Here is a 23,007-nt window from a genome sequence, read left to right as displayed (position 1 = left end):
CAGTACAACAAATTGGTAATACCTGGTGTGGTATTAGCCTTGGATTGGCCAACCCAACTTCCTCCAAAAGATGAAGTTTACAGTGAATATCAAATTCACAAGCTGTCCTCAGCTGCATGTATATCCCAGACACCCATCTAGTATTGGCCAAGCTCCACGTAGCTTAAGTTGATTTAACAAAAACCAGTGTATGACTGATTATGCTGATCCATTTTTACTTGTTACAATTACTTATCCAATTATTTATTTTAAACTTGAGCATGAATACCTAACCATAGAACTTCTTATAGATTTCTGGACAAATCTCAAGTAGGATGTATCCATCCAATCCGTACATTGAGCAATAAAAAAATTATTTCCAACAGACAAAGCCTATTATAGATATGTATGGACGTGTAACACTAACCTGGATTATTTTCAGAATAAAATTATGAAAACACACAAAAAATAAGTACAAAATTTTTTTTTTCCATATATAACACATTTCACCACTCCCTTTCCCCCAGGAAACGGAATGGCAAATGATACCAGCAAGTGGAAATATAAACCCAAGAGTTTTCCATTTTACAAAGATATGTATACATACACGCATATGGGCATGTAAACATGCTCGACTTGTATTTGGTGAATAAATTAAAAATAGGCTTCAAACTTATAATCTGAGAAATACAAAAAACATATCTAATATACAAAGTAAAGTCAGTATCTTAATTTTTGTCTTCGATAGCTTTCTTAATTCTGGTTTGTCAATTCTTTTGGTAAATTCTTACATGTCAAGAACAATCAAATGTAATATTTGATGTAATTCCTCCAAGAAAATACTTTTGATTCGGTTGGAATTATTTTTATACGGATGCTATTTTAAAATGTTATATGCTATATTAATGCTATGTTTAAAAAAAGACGAAAGGGATGTAATTCTGTATTTGTCAATACAGAGTTACTTCCTTTGTTTAGAAGGTAGAGATATGGGGGGGGGTAGCTGTTCTTGTCTATAATTTCCTCTATATTAAAAAACAAAAATAAAGAAAAATCTGCATGATGTATGTACTCATGTTGAAATGAAATATTCCAAAAATCATGTAAATTAATCAAATAGTTTTATTTTAAGAAAATTATTTTATAGCGATTAATGAGAATTCGTAGTCATAACAATGTAAATTTCGCAAGTTTTGAATTATTGCGGAGTTATCTCCCTGGTTTTTGGAGTTTTTTTTTCTTTCAAAATAGAGGGTGAAACAGTCACTTTTCCGATACTCATAAAAAAATGATTTTCTTATTTAAAAATAAAAATAAAATTACATGATAAATTTACATGATTTTTGGAATATATTTTTATTTCATCAGATTTTCAATAAAGATTTTTCTTCATTTTTGTGTTTTAATATGGAGGAATTCTGAACAGTAATTGAACCCAACAGGTAGAATGGCATATGTAAGTTGTAAACATGGGCAATGTTGCATATTTAGTGGTGAGCATAGATACATGCTGCTGATGAACAGCCAGTGATGGGGAAAATATTTAGCAGGAGGTTAGAGCATCCATTAAACTGGCTGGCTCTTTGAAATAGTAATGTCTTTTTGGCTATGAGGTTCCATGCTGTGATTGTGAGCCACATGAGACTTTGCAAAAGTTATGTTCATACTAAACAGTTACCTCATACAAATTCCTATTAATCATTTGAAAATCATTTTATTTGTCATGGGTATTCACATCATACAGATTTTTCTTTATTTTTGTTTTTAATATAGGAGCAATTCAGAACAAGAATCAAAATTGCAAATAAAAACACTACAAGCCAATGTCAAGTAGGTAAAAAAAATTAATAAAATTTTTAAAAGTATTACTACAAAAGAATGAGCAACTTACTTTACAAGGTGGCCGAGCTGTTAAGATGATGAGGCGCCAATTGGAAAAGGCCTAAAAAAAAAAAAATAAATAAATAAATAAATTTTTTACAATTTTATTTTTTTTTTTATTTTCATCAAAAAATATAAAAACAAAAAACATACTTCAAGATCAAAAATAATTTAATATAGGAGTTATTTTTCTTTTATTTATTCTTTTTTAAATGTGGAGTGTTATTTTCAAACATAACTAAACATTTATTTTTAATGACATCAAGGGCAATTGTTCGTGTGTTTTTATGTTTATATGTCCAGCTAAAATTTACAAAATATGCAACAACCCCAACAAAGTTGGTATCTTTTAATCAGTGTAATACCCCCAAGTTAATATCTAAAATTTATAAAATAAGATTCATTCTTTGCAGATCAAATGGCCATTTATATCATTAAGTGTTATTAAAATATGATTCTTAATATTATACATTAATACAACCCAAGAAAGGAGTCAGCATTTTTTTCTTTTTTTTTTCTAAATTGAAAGACGGTAATTGTAGATTTAATTTATTCTTTACTTATTATTGTAATACAAAGGGGGGTTAGTTTCAATAGTTCTCTGGAGGCATTCTTAATTTTATTTGGTGCTTTCAGTAGTGCTCTGAAAGCCTCCAAAGTTTAAGCTTTTCACTCCTTATATCAAAAAAGGAATTCTGCTACTGGAGGCAGAGGGATAAACTTAACACTATTAATATGTATTTAATTTTTTCTGTGACCCTGAGCAATGCCGAGTAGCCCAGTTAGTGCAAGAAAAAGGTGAATATTCTAAAAATGTTATCATTAACAGCATAAAAATATGAGTCGTAAATAATATTTAAAGGATACATTTTATGCCTACATTATTATCAGACAGACAATAAAAATATTCCACATTCACATCTGTCAAATTAATTCCTGCCCTCTTTCGTATGTTGCAAATCTGTTCCTAATAATTGACATCATGACCTTAACACAAAATGATCCTGATTTGGAACACAATAAGTCAAGGAAACAAAAATCCAGGCTGACATTTAACCTTTTTACTCTCGTGGAAGTCGTAATTGTTTTGTATACAATCATTTATATACTAAGAAGATGTAGCATTTAAGACATTTTACTTCTTTATTTTACTTTTTTATCTTTATTTATTTTTATTTATTTATTTTATAAATCAGACTAGTAGTTGTAATTGGCAGTTGGATGTTATGTGACAGTGATAAAGAGCCCTTTGGGAGGAACCCCAAGACTCCACATTTGGGGGCCCTGTACCCAATTCCTTATACTTGAATGGAGGGGAATGTAATTTTACCACGCTTTATGATAAATATGACAACTCCAGTGCTGGTTGTCCATCAAATTTGATATTAGCTTAGATGTTTATAAAATCCCAGCAGTGTCAAAGCAATCGGGGTAAACAGGTGAAAAAAGGTCAAACTTATTTGACTGATGTCAGGATTTATTAAATAATGAAAATATTTCAGTGTCTTTGTATTTAATACGAATCTATCTACCCCCCTCTCTCTCTTTCTCCCTCTGGTTCTGAACCCTGCAGGTAACAGGGTGCATGCTTCAGATGTCAGTTCAAGAAAATGCTACTTTTTAAAATGTTTTCTATAAGAAATAAGATGAGTTGTTTGCTTGCCATTCACTTTTCAGCTGATGAACTCTGCCACTAATGTCGCTGGCAAAAAATCTAGAGAGGAGACCCATTAAGCAGAAACTATTGTGTCATAGTGTTCAACACCCATGGAGCTTGTTGCTGTGCCCAGGATGTAATGGCCCTTTCAAAGACATCCCCACCGTGTGGGAAAACGGTCAGCTTACAGTTTAAGTGCTGAATTTAATTGCAGAGTAATATTGACAAAGTGATGTGAAGGACCTTAAACAATAAATTTGATTAAAGTTAATAATTTATTTCGTCCACCCAGTGGAATCTCCAGGCGATTGTTTAGTCTGAAGATTCCATTGAATAGATGAAATACATTACCTTTAATCGACATTGTTGTTTGATTTGATTTGGTTGTTTTTAGCTTCGCAAAACATGATCAAGTTTTGCAAAGTAAAAAGAAAACAATAGCATCAATGTTTGGTGTATTCGTATTCAGGAAGCCAGTAACTTTCAGACAGTCTGCTCTAGTAGCACAAGATGCCCTAACAAGTATTACCACTCTGGGTCAAAGTGGACTTGGGAGCAATGGTAACTAAAGGGCAACTCCACATTCCCCACAGATCCCAAATAAGATCTCACTACTAGATGTCTTTTCAAATCATATCCACGATCAGATGGTTTGAGTTCTTTCCCATGACTGTCAATATTGCTCTGTAATTACACTGAGCACTATCTGGAATTAGAGTACCTTCCAAGTTCTTTTTTTTTATGGAAAATCGGTTAGGAATGATGAGAGGTGTGGGAGGAGTAAGGAAGTCAGAACACAAGAGTTGATTGGCCAAATAAAGAATTTCATGGACAAAGACTGTCGTGTGTCAATAGAGACAATAAATGCAGTTTGACGTCAGTGTGAGAACTGTACATACATTCATAAAGCTACTTGATGTACAGAGCTAACAATGCAAGATGATTATCACAAAGACAGAAAAGACCTACTGATGTTAGTCTTTTCAAGATTAAGGTTGTAGGTAGGAGGAAAACAGTCAGCAGGAAGAGAATTCCACAACCTTGCTGCTCTTGCAAAGAAGCTACTGGAATAAGCTGTACTACAATGAGGTATTAAAACAGCGAATTGATGGACACCATTAAACCAAGAAGTCAAATGATCTGGAACAAAGCCAGCAAGTAATAGATCAGACAATTCTGAAAAACATATGCCATAATATTATTTATAAAAAAGACTGAGACTAGCAACATCACGTCTGTGAAAGAGTGATAACAGTAAAGAATTAAGTGTGTGTGTGGAGGGGGGGGTCAATTAAATTACAGATATGTTTCTGAATTTTAACAAAACCTTCAAATGGAATAGAGATTCATCAGCCAAAATATGACAACAGTACTCCATACATGGTCTGATAGCAGATTTATAAAGATAGAGAATAGCTTCATGTGTGAGAAAATGTTTAGAATGATAGAGACGAGTGATTTTATGAGAAGCAGAAAGAGCAATGGATCTAATACAAAGTTTATCTTTATATAAAGTTATAAAATCTTGCTTTGTGTTTATATATCATATGTATAGAATTCACTTGTAACACAACTGCTAAAGGTAAGGGTTTGTATGTAGATTATGTCACAATTTTTTTTAATGAATATTATGGCTATGTTTAATTGTTGCAAAGGGGTAAAAACGAAGTGGAAGCCCCTCCTGAAAATTCAGATACCTCAGACTCATAATTCATACCAACTATTTAATTTGATGTGTTATCTTTGTTGTTAAATACTCGACTTGTTATCACCCATAGTTCATCCTTCTTACCACAGTCACTCTTCCTGTTAAATTAATGCCTGTATATTTTTAAATCACAATTTTAATAGGTATTAATTAGACAGCAATTAAGAAATATTCCCCCAATTTCAGTTTCTTTTGGAGTATTTTAAAAGAACTTTCATGGGATCAAAATATAGCCACAACTTCCCATTTGAAAATTTGAACACCAATTAAGGAAAATTAAAAAATCTAAGTTGTCCTCGATAGTCATACATCAAAACAGCATGATATAAATGCAGGTGTGCCACAGGGGCGACCCTTGGGCCTTTATTATTCCTTATATTCATAAACGACTTCCCTGATAAAATTGTCTCCCAGATGGATATATTTGCTGATGACACCACACTTTATAAACAGATATGAGAGGAAAACAAATGTACACATATCTAAGACAATGACTAAAACCTTAGAGAATGACCTCCGGTTTGTAGTGGAATGGGAATGTAAATAGATGGTAGCATTTAATGCTACTAAGACTAACCTCCTTTCCTTCGAGAATTAAAGGAAACCTTCTAAACTACTAATTGCCATAACTAATAATACACTACCTGAAAGCTCTTTGTTCAAACTCCTTGGCTTAACATTCACAGGCAACATGAATTTGAACAAATATATTGAAAACATTACCAAGGTTGCTGCAAAGAAGATGGGCTTCCTCTATCGTGCTAGAAAATTACTCACACCTTACAGTATTCTATACTTTTACAAAGCCAGTATTTTCACTTGCATAGAATATTGTTGCCACATCTGGTCTAGTCTCTTACTCTTAAACTGGGTTCAAAAATGTCTTCAACCTAATACCAACCAACTCCAACCCCATCATTGCAATTTTGCATCCATGCGTCTGTTTAACAAGTATTTTAATTTAATTTTTTAAAACGCCTTAACTTTTAGGCATTTGTTCTATCAAAATTGGAATATGGATTCAAGACATTTAGTTGCATTATAAATTGATTTTAATCTTTGTAATGTAATAAATTGTTTGTCAAATTAATTTTATTAGTCTTCATGTAAAAGTTCAATAGCAAAATAAAAGGCCTTATACAAAGATGCAGGGGTGTTTATATGTGGTCTCTTTTTTTTCACTTCTGTTATAATTGCTTCTTTTCATTGTTGCTGTTTTGTCTAGTGATTTCTATAAAAGTAAGCTTCTTTTTATGACGTAAAACAAGGAAAGATTGACTGAGTTTTCTTCAGTTTTATTTGGAGAGAATGGACTCAGGAAAGAGAGAGAAAGAGAGATTAATTTTATCTTAGCTGATTGTTTACTTTCTAACTTAGTGAAATGAGTGACACACATGAACAAACATCAAAGTAGCATTCGCCATAGATTACAAATTTCTTACATGGTGGCACCTTGTTCACATGTATGCGCTGTATGTACTGTGAGGTAAAATACCAGGTTGAGAAACTGGCACGGTCTATCCTTCTCATGAGGGTAGATGGGACTCTCTTAAGCTGTGGTAGGCCCCCTATCTGGTGATGGTGTCAAGATAAAAAAAATACCCTTGATAGCCCTGGTGAAGCATCACGTATTCAGCTACAGACAAGACTTTTAATTACACTACAAACTTGTGTAGTGAGTTCAATCTCGGCTACGGCCATGCTGGTTGGATGGATGGATGTTTATATGGCTTCCACACAGACCAATTTGGTAACCATAGTTTTCTCTCAACTTGAAAAGAATGTGACATCATTCATTATTGTTTAACACCTGCTTTGTCTACAATTTGCCCTGTTGCCCACTGCCTCAACTTTACGTTACCCATTCAACTCTGAGAATGACTCTGATCTGGGTCATCATGCACTCAGTATGACCCTTGTCAAAATTCCCACAAGCTAACTTAATTACCATTGTTGTATTACATTGTAATATTTAAGACTGGGATGGGTATTCTTATAGTTTATATGTTGTGTGCGTGTATTCTAGCAGTATTAATGCTAATTATACATGAGGGAAATGTAAAATAAATAACATTGATAATTATGCCCAATTTTGACATAAACCATTATGAATTCATTCTCCTCTCCAAGTAGATTTCTTGATAAAAATAAAAATAAAAATCTGTATAAAGTTTGTTTTATTTTCAGTAATTACTTATTTTATAGTTCTTAAAGGATGGCAAAACGTCAATTGGATATTTTTTCCTCTCCTGTAATTTACAATATTCAGTACTTAGGCAGAATAAGAACCATGCTACCATTGAATTTTTTTTGAGGGGCAGTTTAGGCAGTTTACATAAAACTCCAGTCGCAAACGAAAATTTCGTCTTTTTTTTTTTTTTTTTAACTCAAACGCTGGCCAATTTTTTCAATGAAAAATTTATTATTTCTGTAATTACAATGATAATTCAATGAAACATTTATTATTTCTATAATTACAATGATAATTCAATGAAACATTTATTGAAAAATGAAACCAATATTCTTTTTGCTATGGAAATACAATTAAGAATTATTAGACAATTTTTTTCATAAGTAAAAGAAAAGGAAAATTCAAATCAAGAAAAAAATATTCATTGTAAGATAAGTTTCATGAATAAATATTGATTTTTTGAATAACAAAAAAAAAAATGATAGCAATGCATATATGTATTTTTCAATACAATATATATGTATTTTTATAACCTATAATAATTCACGTTTGAACTAAAGTCGAACCTATCTGAGGAAGAGAAATTTTCCCAGCATATCATACAATACAGAACTTTTATCTAACCATGTACCTGCAAGAACACAATGCAAGTATACAATATAAAAAAAATGTATATTTTATAAACAAAAATATATCACTATAGCTTATTCCACCGTTATAATTTGCTTTAGTTTATGACGATCTGTTAGACCTTTATATTGTATTGCCTTCTATAAATTATTTTACATAATATTTTCATTACAAAAAACATTTGACGTTTTTAATAGTTGTAAATGTTGTATAGATGAGCGTCAAAATGTCGACCATGAAGAAAGCACTAATCCTCATAGAAGAGTTGCAAATGAAGAGTGAGGGAAAGAAAAGGACCCAGATGGTGGGGAGAGGGAGAAAGAAAAGGACCCAGATGGTGGGGAGAGTGAGGGAAAGAAAAGGACCCAGATGGTGGGGAGAGGGAGAAAGAAAAGGACCCAGATGGTGGGGAGAGGGAGAAAGAAAAGGACCCAGATGGTGGGGAGAGGGAGAAAGAAAAGGAACCAGATGGTGGGGAGAGGGAGAAAGAAAAGGACCCAGATGGTGGGGAGAGGGAGAAAGAAAAGGACCCAGATGGTGGGGAGAGGGAGAAAGAAAAGGACCCAGATGGTGGGGAGAGGGAGAAAGAAAAGGGCCCAGATGGTGGGGAGAGGGAGAAAGAAAAGGGCCCAGATGGTGGGGAGAGGGAGAAAGAAAAGGGCCCAGATGGTGGGGAGAGGGAGAAAGAAAAGGACCCAGATGGTGGGGAGAGGGAGAAAGAAAAGACCCAGATGATGGGAAGACGGAGAGATGGAGAGAGAAAGGAGGGCCCAGATAGAGAAAGAGACATGGACAGGGAGAGGGACATAAACAGATTCAGAGATGGATAACAAAATGAGGAAAAAAATCTAAAGTAAAAAAAAAAACAAAAAAAAAAAAAACAGAAAAGAAAGAAAGCATTACCAAAAAAGACAAACAATGCTCTTATAAAAATAAATAAAAAGTTTGGTAAAAAAGAAGAAAAAAATGCCAAAGAGACGAAACTAATACAAGCAGCCAGAAGAAATGAAAGTGAACATTTGGGTCAAGCCACAGAAAATACAAAAATACAATCGGTAGTGGTTGAAGTGGAGGGGGACAGTGAGATCGCAGAAGTAAAAAGCGAGGTCGTGTACCATTTGAAATACTGACGAAACTGACACTAACATTATAGTCTGATAAATTGTGATTACCTGAAACCACTTATAAATTGTATTATTCTTGCTTTTTTTTTTTAATGTGACAAGAAATCAAACATCATTCAATGATAGGATGATTCCTTTTCTCTCATGTCAAACTCATCATGTAATGGATCACATATTCACATGCCCTCACACATATCATTTTGAAAGATAACAATTACATGGCCTATAATATGTGTGTACTAGCAAGGCTATCATGTGTTGCCCACAGTCATAAACAATAAAATAAAAGAATTTCTGAACTTTGGAGACGAAGATTGATAATTCATATTATTTGGACTACTGTTCTCATCTGCAGTATTATTTGCACAACATTTCGACTGATGAAACCACCGACCTTCTTCAGGTGTATCCTGTTGAACCCGGGAATCTTTCTGACAAGCTCAGGAATCTTCAAGGAATTTCGAACAAAACACTTTCATTGACGAGAGTAGCAATGCTACTCAGTAGCATGCTCTTGTTCTGCATGACTGGATAGAAGAACTATTAACCTTTAATTGAATTTTACTATGTACTTTATCCATTACAACATGGGTTCTTGTGGACTTATCAGAGGTACAAATACAAAACCTACCTAATAACAACAACCTACTTAACAACAACAACAACCTACCTAACAACAACAACCTACCTAACAACAACAACAACAACCTACCCAACAACAACAACCTACCTAAACAAAGTATATTTGTGTGAAATTTAAAAAAAAAACAAAAAAAAAAAAACGGTCCAACCATTTTGAAGTTCATACACACAAATTGCCTTTTATATATCAATAGATATATACAGATACACAATACTTAGACTTAGGAACTACCATGTTCTGCAATGCATGAGGCAGTCAAAGATTACCATTGTTTACAATCTGGAAGCCAGATCCAGTCTTCTTCCCGTTGCAATCAAATATCTCGATTGTTTGCTTCTATGGATGACTGATACAGAGTCCTCATATTCCAATAACCAATGTGTAAACTTGCTTTTGCAGAAAGAATTCTAGCTTTTGGGATGCTGACTTCATCAGTGTGGTTTTCATCAGCATCTACCATATTATCCCTGGATGGAGACAGTCGATATTTCTAGCTGCCTTGGATTTGGAATACACAAGATTGTTTACATAGCAAGACCTTTTTTTTACAGGGATATTTCGAAAGGAGACAAGTGAATAAAGCCTCAGGTGGAGTTGCAAAACGATCATTATGGATTGAGATGTGGATTACCTTTCACTCCTGGAGATTTAAATGAAGTCTCCATATTGTTGGTGTTTTATTTATTTTTTCAACAATACACAACAACTTATGTTTTAATGTTGTGAAGAAAGCAGTACTTCCTAAATTTGAAAAATTTGTAGTTGGTTAGTTGGATTTTACAACATGTCAACAATCATTGGTTTATTTATGATAAAACTATATTTTGTATACAAATAGTCTGAAAATAAATCCCAAGAATGGAACCATATCAGGTACTAGCACTTAATGTTAGATTGGACCTGTGAGTGGTACTAAGGTTTGTTTTACGGTCCTTTTTAGATTATTTAATGCTTGATTTTGTGAAATATTTTTACGCTTCAAATTTTTCATATCTTCAAATATTTATTAATGGAGTTTAGTTTGGTTGCTTTGTTTTACAGCATGCTATCCCTTTTCAGGTTATTTGATCCAGTAATTTGTGGAAAAAAGTTTTATGCTTCTAGTTCTTCACATCTCCAAATATTTATGCATTATGTTTGGTTTAGTTATTTGTAGAGGAAAATTGTTTTTGATTTTATAGAACATGATTAAGTTTTGCAAAGGGAACGTAACAACATCAATGTTTGATTTATTTTAGGTCAAAAATCCAGTATCTTAAAACAACCTGATTCAGAGGTAATTAAGAAGTAATGCAATACTTCCCAAAGCTCCTAAATTAAGGTCTTGCCATTGAATTCACTTCAAGAATCAATCTGTAATGGGTGAACAAGTTTTCTGGTTAGGGGAACAAAATCATGCAACAAGTGATATCATTGCATTGATCGTCAAAAGGCTTGACTTTTGAGTGGCACTTATATTAATAGGAAAGACAATTTGAAAGCTTGAATTATTCAGACTACTGTTCTCATTTTGAGTGTTATTTTTACAACATTTTGATAAGGTGTATCCTGTGGAATTCCGGAATCAGCACAGAATTTCTAATGAAACCCTTTATTTAATCCATGTGGGTAGTACGCTCTCATTCCATTAATTATGATTGGGTAAAAGTCCCAAGTAATTCGCAGTTACGTTTTTAGTGTCACATGCACTGAGAATTGGACCTTCAACCTCTGAAAGTGTGTAACTTACAACTGAATTTTACTAAGTACTTTATCCACAATGCCATAGGTCCTTGCGGTCAACCACTGTGAAACTAACACTGAAGATGAGAACAGTAGTCTGAATAACAACCCAAATAATACAAATTATTAATCCATATCTCAAAAATTTAGAAACATAATTTGAAAGCTGCTTTTATTCAAGTATATCTAAAAGCTAAGTCTTTGAACTTTACTGTTTGGCTAAGAGATCAAAATCCATTGGTCTTAACCACAAAAATGCATGGCATCTCAATCTGCAAGAACAGATTTTTATCTATTCAAGAAACAAACTGCAATTGTTTGGGAAATCTCTTGGGGGAAGACTTAAGTTTACCAAAGAAGATTATCAAAGAATAACTCAAGAATAAAAATATAAAACTTTTCTTCCTATTTTTATGCACAGGATATTCGGAAGATTAGCATCGCGCTTATTTAATGACTCCTGTACCCAAATAAGGTCAGTTTGAAGTGGCTACACGTTATTGCAACAAAAATGGGTTGTTTTTTTTTTTTCCTTTTATAAGATTCTTTCCACCTTAAACAAGGCATGTTGTCACTTGGACATAAGGGGTTACTGTTTGGGATCATGTCTAGCAGAGGATTGTAGGAAGTTAAGTAGCGAGATGTCTCTTCAAGTTACGTTTAAACTTTCTACATGTCAATACAGTCAGGTAAGCAGAAAACAGAGAGGAAATTATAAAGTCTAGCAGTCTAAGGGAAGAAACTATTAGAGTAGAAAACTTTCTGGCATCTAGGGACCTCAACAGTGAAGAGGTATGATTTTGCTGCTGGTCAGGTCGATTTGGGATTATCGAGAGGGTACAAGTGCTAGGAGTTCAGAGTACATTCCATTAAAATACTTGTAAAGCCGACAAAGGGAATATTAAATGGCAAAAAAAAAAAATAAATAAACATATGGATCAGTAAAAAGGATAATTTGAGACTAAACTATTTCCAGTGAAAAAAAAACAAAAAAAAACACTAGTCATTTCTGATGACCTAAAGAGAAAAATAACACCAACCATCGACTCCCGACACCGGACTTTTTAACATTGAAGATGTTAGCAGAAGTGAAATGCTTATGAATTAAACTGAAAGAGAATAATTGCCGCTACTTTTAAAAATAAAAAAAATTAGTAAAAGAAAAAGTCTCAAACAGGAATCTATTTAAAAAAAAAAAAAAAAAAATTGTTGAGAAATGTATAAATCGGTATAGAAAACAGAAAAATGAGACCCCCCCCCCCAAAAAAAAAACCCGGTTTTATTATGGAAATAGATTTTCATTCTTCCTCCCTCCGAGAGTCTTGTGTGGCAGGAAGGACATATTTTTGCAAATAAATACACATTGCTCCTTATTTTAAGGTGGAGGACGATATGGTTTTATACTTATGTACGTACCGACCTTTATTAATAAAAGAATAAAGTGTATTTCCTTTTAAATAATGAACTATTTACATTATATTCAAAGTCGACTATATCAATAATGAACGTTTTGTCTAAGATTGGCAGTTTTAGGTTCTGTGTCAATTTTGAATGGTTGGCCTTTATTTTTTCAACAGTTTCTTCCTCTCCCACTTAAATTTCGCCTTCCATTCAAGAATGTTAAAAAAAACAAAAAAAAAACAATGCTCCAAAATCGGTACAGAACCAACTTGAGACTGCAGATATTAGAAAAACAAAGGGATCATTGAAAATGATCAAGTCACATCGTTTGAAAGCATTATTTAGTAAGGGTATAATGAAATCATTGGAAAACTGAGTAAAAATTTATTTTTCATGTTTTCATTTTAACCTTACGAAATAACACTGGCTTGATCCTATTCAAATTTATGCTAACCACGTGACACATTAGCCAGGTTTGACTTTAATTCAATCGTCAACAAAATCAGGCGTTCAATTTTCTCTTCGTTTGTGGACTTAATATGAGGAAAAAAAAACATATTACAAAGTCTTCTATGATTAGGATGGGTTCCACCAAAAGTCTCAGAAAAATTTTAAAAGTGAATTTCATTTTAAAAATAAATAAATAAAATGAAATGAATAAAATGCAGCATTACTTAATTTTCCATTTTAACTTAACGGGATCATTATTCCATTAGATAAAGATAAAATTTACTTATCTCAACATATTATATCTTCTGACAATTAGTAATACTGTGAAACTGCAGTAATGTATTAAGATTAGTACATTTTATCATCATTTTCATATATATATATATATATATATATATTCTAAACAAGCTATGAGTATTATATATAAAATATACTAAAATAAAACAAAAAAAAAAACTAAAGTTTAAATTCCTAGAAATACAAAATAATTCAACATATTAGCATTTGCATGAACCAACTTTCAGTTAGAAAATCCACAATTACAAAAGCGGTTCTACTACATAACGGTGTGTGTGTGTGTGGGGGGGGGGGGCTTAACCTAAATCGTTACATAGAACATGAGAATCATCAGCTGTTTACCAAGTAATCGTTTTGGAGACTTAAAATACATGGCTCTCCAGTGGAAAATATTACTTCATGAATAAAAAAAAAATGTAGATAGAATTCAGCTGATTATTTAACTAATATATAAATTTAAAAAAAAATAATATGTATAAGTAAATAAATTAATAATAAAAAGTAAAAGTAAATTTTTACGCGCCCCAGCGTATTATAAACACCCCAACCTCCTCAAGTTAAGAACGGCTTTCGGAATAAACGCCCCACCCCCACCTCGAAAGCTGTTCTTAACATGGGGAGGTTGGGGAGGTGTTTATTCCTAAATCCATTCTTAACATAGGGGTGGTTGCGGGGGGGAGGGGTTATACTAGGCTGGGGCAGGTCATAGAAAAATACCAAAAAGTATAATACCATTCTGAAAACTATTCTGTAATATGCTAAATAGCATTTAAAATCATATAGGAGTCTATGAGAAAATTATCTGATGATGATGATGATGGATGAAAAATTTACATTATTTATTGAATCATTAAATGTTCGAAGACAAAGAATACAACAGAAATGGAATTTCAACAATTTATACTTTTCTCATCAAAAGTAAATGGTCCAGTAGTGTAAAAAAAATTTCTGGAATAGTATTCCAGAAATATTTTTTTCTTTTTTTTCTCAAAAATAATATTGATTGTGAAACAGGTATGGGATGGGAGTGGGGAAACAAAGTAGAATCAATAATGAACAAATACAATCCTATGATAAATCTGGTCTATAATTTTCTAGACAGTATAAAAATTGGAAACTTAGAAGTTGCGATTTTGGCAACCAACTGCGTCTTCCATGACCGTTGTGTCTACACATTACCAATGCATCCATTCAATGTGTGCATTTATCTGTAAAAATCCTACTTCAAACTGAAGCAAGTTAGAGAAACCGACAAAGCCTATCTAAGAAAGAATCTTTAAAAAAAAGACTAAACAAATTTAACAATAAAACATCTATTCTTTATACAGTAGTAATACTGTCTGACCCAAATAATATTAAAATAGATATTAACTGTAAACTTTGCAAGAAACCAAACAAGGTGAAACGATCACGCATCTCTAGGTTAGCTAGAAGAGTGACCATTCAAGCCAGATTTGGTTTTGTCTGTTTTATGGTATCACGATATTTTGAGAAATTATATAATGCTAAGATATGTACATAACTATTCTGAAATTATAAAAACCCTATCAACTTGTACTAAAAAAATCTAATCCATTTCACTCATCGGCGTTAACCTCTCATCTATTTTATTATAGATTTATTTTGATTAAACATTTTTTCTTTTGTATTTTTTTTTGCCACCCAAAGTCAGTTGTCTTTTAACCTTTTAAACGGAACACGGCCAGTCATCCTGTCAATGCAACCTTTGTGCTCGCTCTCCAACAACTTCATCCCACCGCCATTCATATGCGACAGGAGTGTCTGACATTATCAGCATGATTAACCACATTCCGCGATTACCTACTAACATCAAACCTCCATATCAAATCTCAGGATATAATTCTGTGACGTTGTGGTGTTGACCTGCCCATACTGAATCTGTTATCCGCCTCTTCCACAAGGGTAAAGTACGAGAAGTTCAGCTTTTGATGTGAAGAAAATTCATGTTCCCCAAAAGGGGATATCGTGTATTTCCATTCGCAGTTCTCCATAAACGAGTGCATCTCGGACAATAAACTTACACTCTCTTTAAAAGGAGGCAATTCCTGTAAGGATAACTTTCCGAGACCTAACATATACTACACTTTGATCCCAGCTAAATGCTGTTGTCTTATTTGGAAGAGATTTCAAAACTATAAAATTATTACAGAAGAAACCAAACATTTTTTTTTTTTTTTAACTATATTGTAAATTCTGGTGACAACAAAATTTCTAAGAATCATAGAAATTAGTTTTATTTTATCTTAAAGAGTAAGAACATATAATTGAAATCTTAGAACAATTTAGTGAAGATAAAATGTTTAAAGAAAATGGATAAATAAGTTTAAATTACCCATTTACATGCATTAAAAATATAGTATAAGGTTATCCCCAATAAAGTATGAACACCTTGTGATGATGGATTATATCAACTTAACCCGACCTCAACATGAAGGATCAATACTTAAGATACATTACTGATTGGGAATCTCTCAGAAAACACATGCTGCATCGAGTAAAAATTTTGCTTTGCCTGCTGAATTGAAGTGGCCAAATGGGTCAAAATCAAGTAATACAAGCTGCTATTCTCATGCAGAAATCCTATACTAAGTCCCATTCTCCCCAATGGTTCACTGATCTGTGCAACTGCTACAGTACATAGGCAGCAAACATTCTGACAATTCAATTGTTGTAACTCAGCTGAAAATAGACAAAAATTTATAGCATCAAGAAACCATTGTAAGAGTGTAATAGCCACAACTAAAAGTATGTATACTGAAACGACCAGAAAATACATAGATTTGTAGAAATTAGAAACTTGCAATTTCTGTAAAGTCTATGGGCAATCAACAACTTCCCAAAACCCAACCATCATGATGTCGCTTGTACTGCAACAGATAAGGCTGAACTTCTTGCTCAGTAGTTCACCTTGAGTTCCATCTTTAACTCCACAAACCACTCTCTCCCATATTTCTCTCTACAGACAAAAAACAAACTTGATGATCTGAATAGTAAAAAAAAAAAATGCTTTGTTGAGCTGGCCCCCATTATTTCCAAACTGTACAACAAATGTATTACTGAATATTTCTTCCCTAACAGCTGGAAAATAACCTTTGAAGTACTCTGATGACTCGCAAAATTATTGATCCCATAAGTCTCCTTCCACTCTTCACTAAAATCTTCAAATTAATCTAGCAATAGTTTGCCACCTCAAAATTGCTAAACTTTTAACTAACAGTATGGATTTAAACCATCAAATTCTGCTGTGGATATCCTAACGGTCATTTCTGAATGAGCATATATACCATACACAGGATAAGGCAGGTGAAGCTAATGCGTTAGCACTTGATATATCCAAAGCCTTTGTTCTGTCATAAATGTTTTAAGAAAATTAATTTGTATGGCATTACTGGATGAATATTTAATATAATCAGATCCTTCTTAGTTAAAAGAAAGATCTGGACTGTCCTCAATGTCTGGACATCTAAACTACATCACATTAATGTGAGTATCCCAGAGAGGTTGATCCTTAGATGTCTATTATTCCTGATTTTCATAAACAACCTTCCTGCTGCAATCGTGTCCAAGATGGGTGTATTTGAAGAACTTACTTCACATATACTCCTCAAAATAAATGGCTGATGGCATAGTTCTTGAGAGTTCAACATTCAAACTAGACATGACATTCACAGGTAACATATAAATTGGAATAAATATACAGAATATAATACCAAGTCTGCTGAAAAGAGGATGGGCTCCCTGTAATGGGCTAGAAAACTTTTCACACCTGCCAATAGCCTATATCTACACAAAGCCACCATTCACCCAGGCATGAAATATTGTTGCCACATCTGATTTGGTGTATCAGCCCCTAGCCTCTTCTTAAACAGGATCCAAAAATGAGTCTAACCTAATAGGTCACAGATTATGAAACAAGTTCCATCAAACTTTCACAACCAACCTGAATAGTAATAACATTCCAACTCTTCACTATAGCTTTGTCCTTGAACTGCTTACCTTTGAAATTTCCTCCTTGCTCCCTGTTCCCCTAACTGTACCAAAATGTAAACATTTAAATGCAATGTTAACATGCACAACTCCCCACTTAGCATGCCCCTATATATCTGGCTCCTAATCCACTGTAGACCCTTACATTTCAGTGCTAGTGTGCCTTATTTAAAGTAAATTGAAGTGAAGAGATAAATAAATAGGGACAATGCCCCCCCTCTCAGACAACAATTGGTTCTTCTTGAGTTAATAACCCAAACTAAAATGATTAAATACAATTCTAATGTTTATGTATACAGCATAGTCATTTTGACACACCGATTCTCATTAGATCACTGAAGTTAAGCATTGTTGAGCCTGGCCAGTACCAGATGGGTGACCATTTGGGAATACCAGACACTGTACGTAGGAGAATGTTGACACCTCTTTGCAAGAATTGTTAAAACAACGTTGTCATTTCTCTTGACTAGGATATAAATGAAATTGAAGACTGCTTGTGAATTTTATATTTATTAGATACTAGCAGGACTCATTAACCGGTGTTGCCCAATGGAAAACTGCCCCCTCCCTGTCAAAAAAGCAAACTACAGTTGGTATTGGTGGCCACTGCCGTCCCTGAATAATTGCAGACACTGGTGGCTATGGCCGAAATGAAATAATCTAGCTTTCACTGGCGATTAGTGCTGGTTTGGAGCAATAATATGCAAATACTGGCTAAATCTAAAGAAAGCAATTAAGGAAATGCCTAAAATCAGTATGAATTAATAAAATTACGAAATATAGTACATTAGAAAAATAATGGAAAGTAAAAACAGAAGTTTTAAAAGTTAGGGATTCTCACTGTATATGAACTGTTTAGAGTGATCGAAATAAGTAGTAGCAGTTCTAGCTGTTTCTGTTTGTTGTTCAAGTCTTCCCCTTCTTTTCAACTCTTCCACCAATAGTATTAAATTAACTTCCATTGTTATGTCGTCTTTTTCTAACGTGTAAAACAAAACAATTACAACTTTTTTCACTTCACTTCTTTGAGTATTGTCATGTTAAGACCGCCATTTGGAATAGACACCCTCAACATCCCCATGTCAAGAACAGCATTCAGATAACTCCCCTTTGGGGGGAGGGGATAATTTCCCCAAATTAAACCGTGATAATAATTGTCAGCATACCCACCCGCAAATGCTAAAACAAATAAAAAATTTTAATTGGTGGGTGGCAGTGTCATTAGGAGAGAAGTAGATTTGTTTATTGCGCGTGCATACAAACCTGGCAGCCAGTGAATTACAGTGCATAATACAGGTCTTTATATCTATAAGTATTTTTCTCTGCAAAAGTTATAAGATTTTCTTAGTCAAAATAGTCGAAAACTTATAAAAGTTGTTATTCTAAAGAAAATTGTGGAGGCAGATCTAATGTACAAACCGCCCAAGTGCAATTTCGAGAATCAGTCTGAAAAATTAAATGAATCGAAATTGGTGAAAACGCAAGTATATAACAAATAAGTGCTTTCGTATGCAATGAATTTACGTGATAACTGTAGCATAGGTAATTGGTGTGAAAAATCTAATCGTCAACCGGAATAGTAAGTACAAAAAAAAAAAAAAAAAAAAAAATGAAAGAAAAACAGCAAAGCAAAACACGTTTTTTTTTTTTCATGGCAGGTTTTTATTTGGGATGGGGGGATAGTGCCGTGTTGGTATTTTGTACATGTTTACATTCTCAAACCATTGTTGTGTTTACATTTTTTTTTGAGTGTTCCAGACATGCAAGCAAAGATGTAGAAGACGTTATGTATATAAAGTTTTTTACTTGTGCACGTCTGTTCCAGTAAATAAGGTTATCAGTATTTAATTGTCTGTTTATGAGCGGTTAATATGTTTGTATTTCTTTTTTTTCTTTTGCCCCAGTGTATCATGGGGAGACAATGCCATTTTTGTAAACTTTTAGAAGTTTTTGTTTATTTAGGAATTAGTTTTATTCTGGAATATGAGAATGGCAGATTTCAGCCAATCAGAAAGAGTAGAACATGGCTAGGAAGTCATTATTATTTAGGATTTTGAAATCGGAAAGAACATGTTATGTCTATGCATATCGTAGCCAGTTACGGAGTGTGTAATCACACTATAGTTGAAAAATGTAAAATTGGACCCGGTGACAACTGGAGCACTAAATACTGAGAGAGAAAGACAGGTACTTCTTCCTCTGTAGATGTGGCGATTGTAATTGTGTTGCTCAAATATAATGCAGCACTTTATTATTATGAGTGAATGTGGCAGAAATGGAGGTCGTAAGCTACATAAGATAGTGGCTAGCAGGGTAGATGTATTGAATTTGTATGTGGCATCTGTTGTTGCAAACCTATGATACTTTAGTCCAGAGGGGAATTTCTGCAATCAAAATATTATAAATGAAGATTTCCTACTTTGAAGGAAGCCGGTCAATGTTCATGCCATGACGACTTGTTATTATGTAGAAAAGTATTAATCTAATTTTTACTGCAAACAGTTTTTTTTTTAAATTTAAATTTCCAAATTTATATAAAGATCTGTAATTTTGCTTTTGAATGTCTGAACAACAATATTCAAATCAACACACAAAGTTTACTACTCAAGTTTTACCTTACAATCCTGGTTTGATAAAATACAGATAGTCAACTTGTTTATTTGAACTTGCACCAGATCGGCATATATTCATTGGTATATATCAAGCAAGTTTTAAATACTTCTTATTTTTACTTTAGGCAACATTCATCCAGGACGTGTTGAGCTAGCTCCTTTTGTAAAACACACACCATCCCAGATGAACGCAGACTATGCATGACAGTCCGCAGCCAAGATAGTGATAAACAACCAATCCTAGGACCAGCTACGAACACTGTAGACCTGTGGACTAAAGCTAGTTCGATGTCAGCTTTGATAGTGTGTAATTATGTTTTCAACTTGCCTCCCGGGTATTTTCGCCAACCTTGGAGTGGTTCTAAAGCTATTGCTTCATGGATGAACTCTCTTGGGTTGCAACGTGCAACATGGCTGAACTAGCAAAATCTCCTCTTTAAAAGAGATTGGTTGAGGGAGATGATCTTGCATTGTATCCCATTTTGGGTATTGGAGATGAAACTGTCAATGTACCTGCAGAATTTGGTGATGGCAGTACAGGTCAAACACTTCTAGCATTTTGAGATCCACAGTTCTCATTGGCCATGTTTCATAGCCATAAAGTAGGACTGTCTAAACAAGTACTTGATAGAGTTTGTTTTTTGGTACACTCGCTTTAATTTTTCAGTGGATCATATAAAATAACATAAAATTACACTCCTACATCAAATGTTATATGCTCAAAGAAAATTTTTTTTAAATAAAATAAAATAAAAAGTATTTAAAAAGTGAGTAACCTTCCATTCAAGATCATTAAAATGTTTTAGAAAGAAAAAAAAATCTTAAAATGGTATAAATTTGACAAGATAAAAATTTAATTAAATTAAAAAACTGAAAATCTCGAGAGGGGGATTTTAAAAAATAATTTAATACTTTTAAGCTATTTTTATGTAAATGTCTGATATAAAACTAAAGGTTTGTAGAATCATGTTACACCAAAAGGACAAAGAGGAAAATCAACAAAACTATAGCTCTGAAGACCCCACCCCCATCCCTTAATCTGTAAATCCACACTTCCATTATGTTTAAGTATAACCAGATGGAGAAAAAAATGAGGGGAGGATTGTTCTTTTACCAGGCGATTTCTGCAGATCTGCAACAAACTTCTGGAAAAGTTTGCAGAAGTTTTTCATTTTTGTACGAATGGGTCACTACTTATTAAGGTCAAAAGTCACTCGATAATAAGGATTAATGAGAAGTTTTACTATTTAAGCATGACAAATTTAAATATGATAAATATATGAAATGGCACAGCTGCTCCTGCTGCTTCTTTATTCGTGCAACTTCGGCACATCATTCCAGCAATCTGATGACGGACAATTGCTGATTTTATATTCAAGCAATTTCGGCATGTAAACAAAGTTAGTCACAATAGCCAATAAAAATATTAAATTGAGAGTTTATTGTTGTCAAGACCTCAAAAAGAAACTAAACTATTTTTAACCTAAAAAAAAAAAAAAAAAAAATAACTAAATAACAAATCTGTATAAAATAAAATTAGAATCATATTTCATAATTTACAGTAGGTTTTGGGGATTCTTATGTCAAGAACAAGAAGCAATCAATTTTACTTTAGACTAGTAGAATTTTCTTTTTACCTTAAAATTCTTTGTAAACAAAAAGTTTTTTTTTTTTTCAGACTTAGGGGAACTATTTAAAAGTTGCTCATATGATGTGCCTACGTTGTATGAACAGAGAAACAGCAGGAGCAATTGTTGAGCGTGCTTGTACATTTGTATCAGCCATACATAAAAAGTAAAGCCAAGTTAATGAAATGGAATGATTGCCAGTTAAAAGATGAAGAAACTAATAAAAGTATTGGATTCATGAAATGAACTAAGTTTGATTACTTGTGAGGATGGTTTATAACAAAAATCTGTTAACATGAAATTTAAAGACCATGTTGTAATCTACAAAAAAATGAAACGGTCCTGTGGCAATGTGTTCCATAGATGGAAAGCATTTTTTTTTTTTTTTTTTTACATAGGAATCACCACATTATCAAGGCCAAGAGGCCACTCAAGGATAAGGGTCAAAGAGTGTACAGTAGAAATTGGACAATATAGTAATCATTAGTAATGAAAATTCGGTTAATTTGATAACTTATATGAAACAGCTCATCAAGAACTTATTTATGTTAGACTTGAACACAACCATATTGTAGTCAGCCGGAAAGCAGGAAAATGGAAGACAATTCCACAGGTATGCAGTTCTAAGAAAGAAGCTTTGTTCATGGAATCTACATTTAGGTTTAGGCACAGATAAAGAGGGGGGGGGATTACTGATAGTGTTTTCAGCTAGACGAGTGTTTCTTGTGAAAGTTTGGCGAGAGGGGATGATAGACTTAAGCTCAGTCGAACACTTTCCATGAAAGTAATGATACAACAGAGACAAACTCGCAACATCTCTTCTGTGAGATAGAGGTTGCAGGGAAGAGAAAAGGACATCATCTACGAGGCTACGAAGTCTATTTTGAACTCTATCAAGGCAGGACAAGTCCTTTCTAGCAGCTCCTGTCCAGATGTGGCAACAGTATTCCATCCTTGGACGTACCTGGCTCTTATATAGATAGAGAATTGCATCAGCAGTGAGATATCTACTGGATCGATAGAAAGATCCCACCATTTTTCCAGCGGCCTTGGCAACAGATTTGATGTACGTGTTC

General features: G+C 33.4%; 1 protein-coding gene across 11 annotated transcripts in view; it reads right to left on the bottom strand.

The window, feature by feature from the left end:
- The window catches only part of LOC145254910 (F-actin-uncapping protein LRRC16A-like), a 377,977-nt gene that overhangs the window by 235,091 nt on the left and 119,879 nt on the right, over positions 1–23,007 (bottom strand). For all 11 annotated transcript variants that reach the window (XM_080113852.1, XM_080113855.1, XM_080113853.1 and 8 more), the window contains exon 3: positions 1,871–1,921. In XM_080113852.1, coding sequence (XP_079969978.1) covers positions 1,871–1,921 — 51 coding nt within the window. The remainder of the gene's footprint in view (positions 1–1,870; positions 1,922–23,007) is intronic.

Source organism: Euprymna scolopes, chromosome 30 (assembly GCF_053919585.1).
Source record: "Euprymna scolopes isolate OS-2025 chromosome 30, ASM5391958v1, whole genome shotgun sequence".
Classification (NCBI taxonomy): domain Eukaryota; kingdom Metazoa; phylum Mollusca; class Cephalopoda; order Sepiida; family Sepiolidae; genus Euprymna; species Euprymna scolopes.
This window is presented reverse-complemented; position numbering and strand designations above follow the sequence as displayed.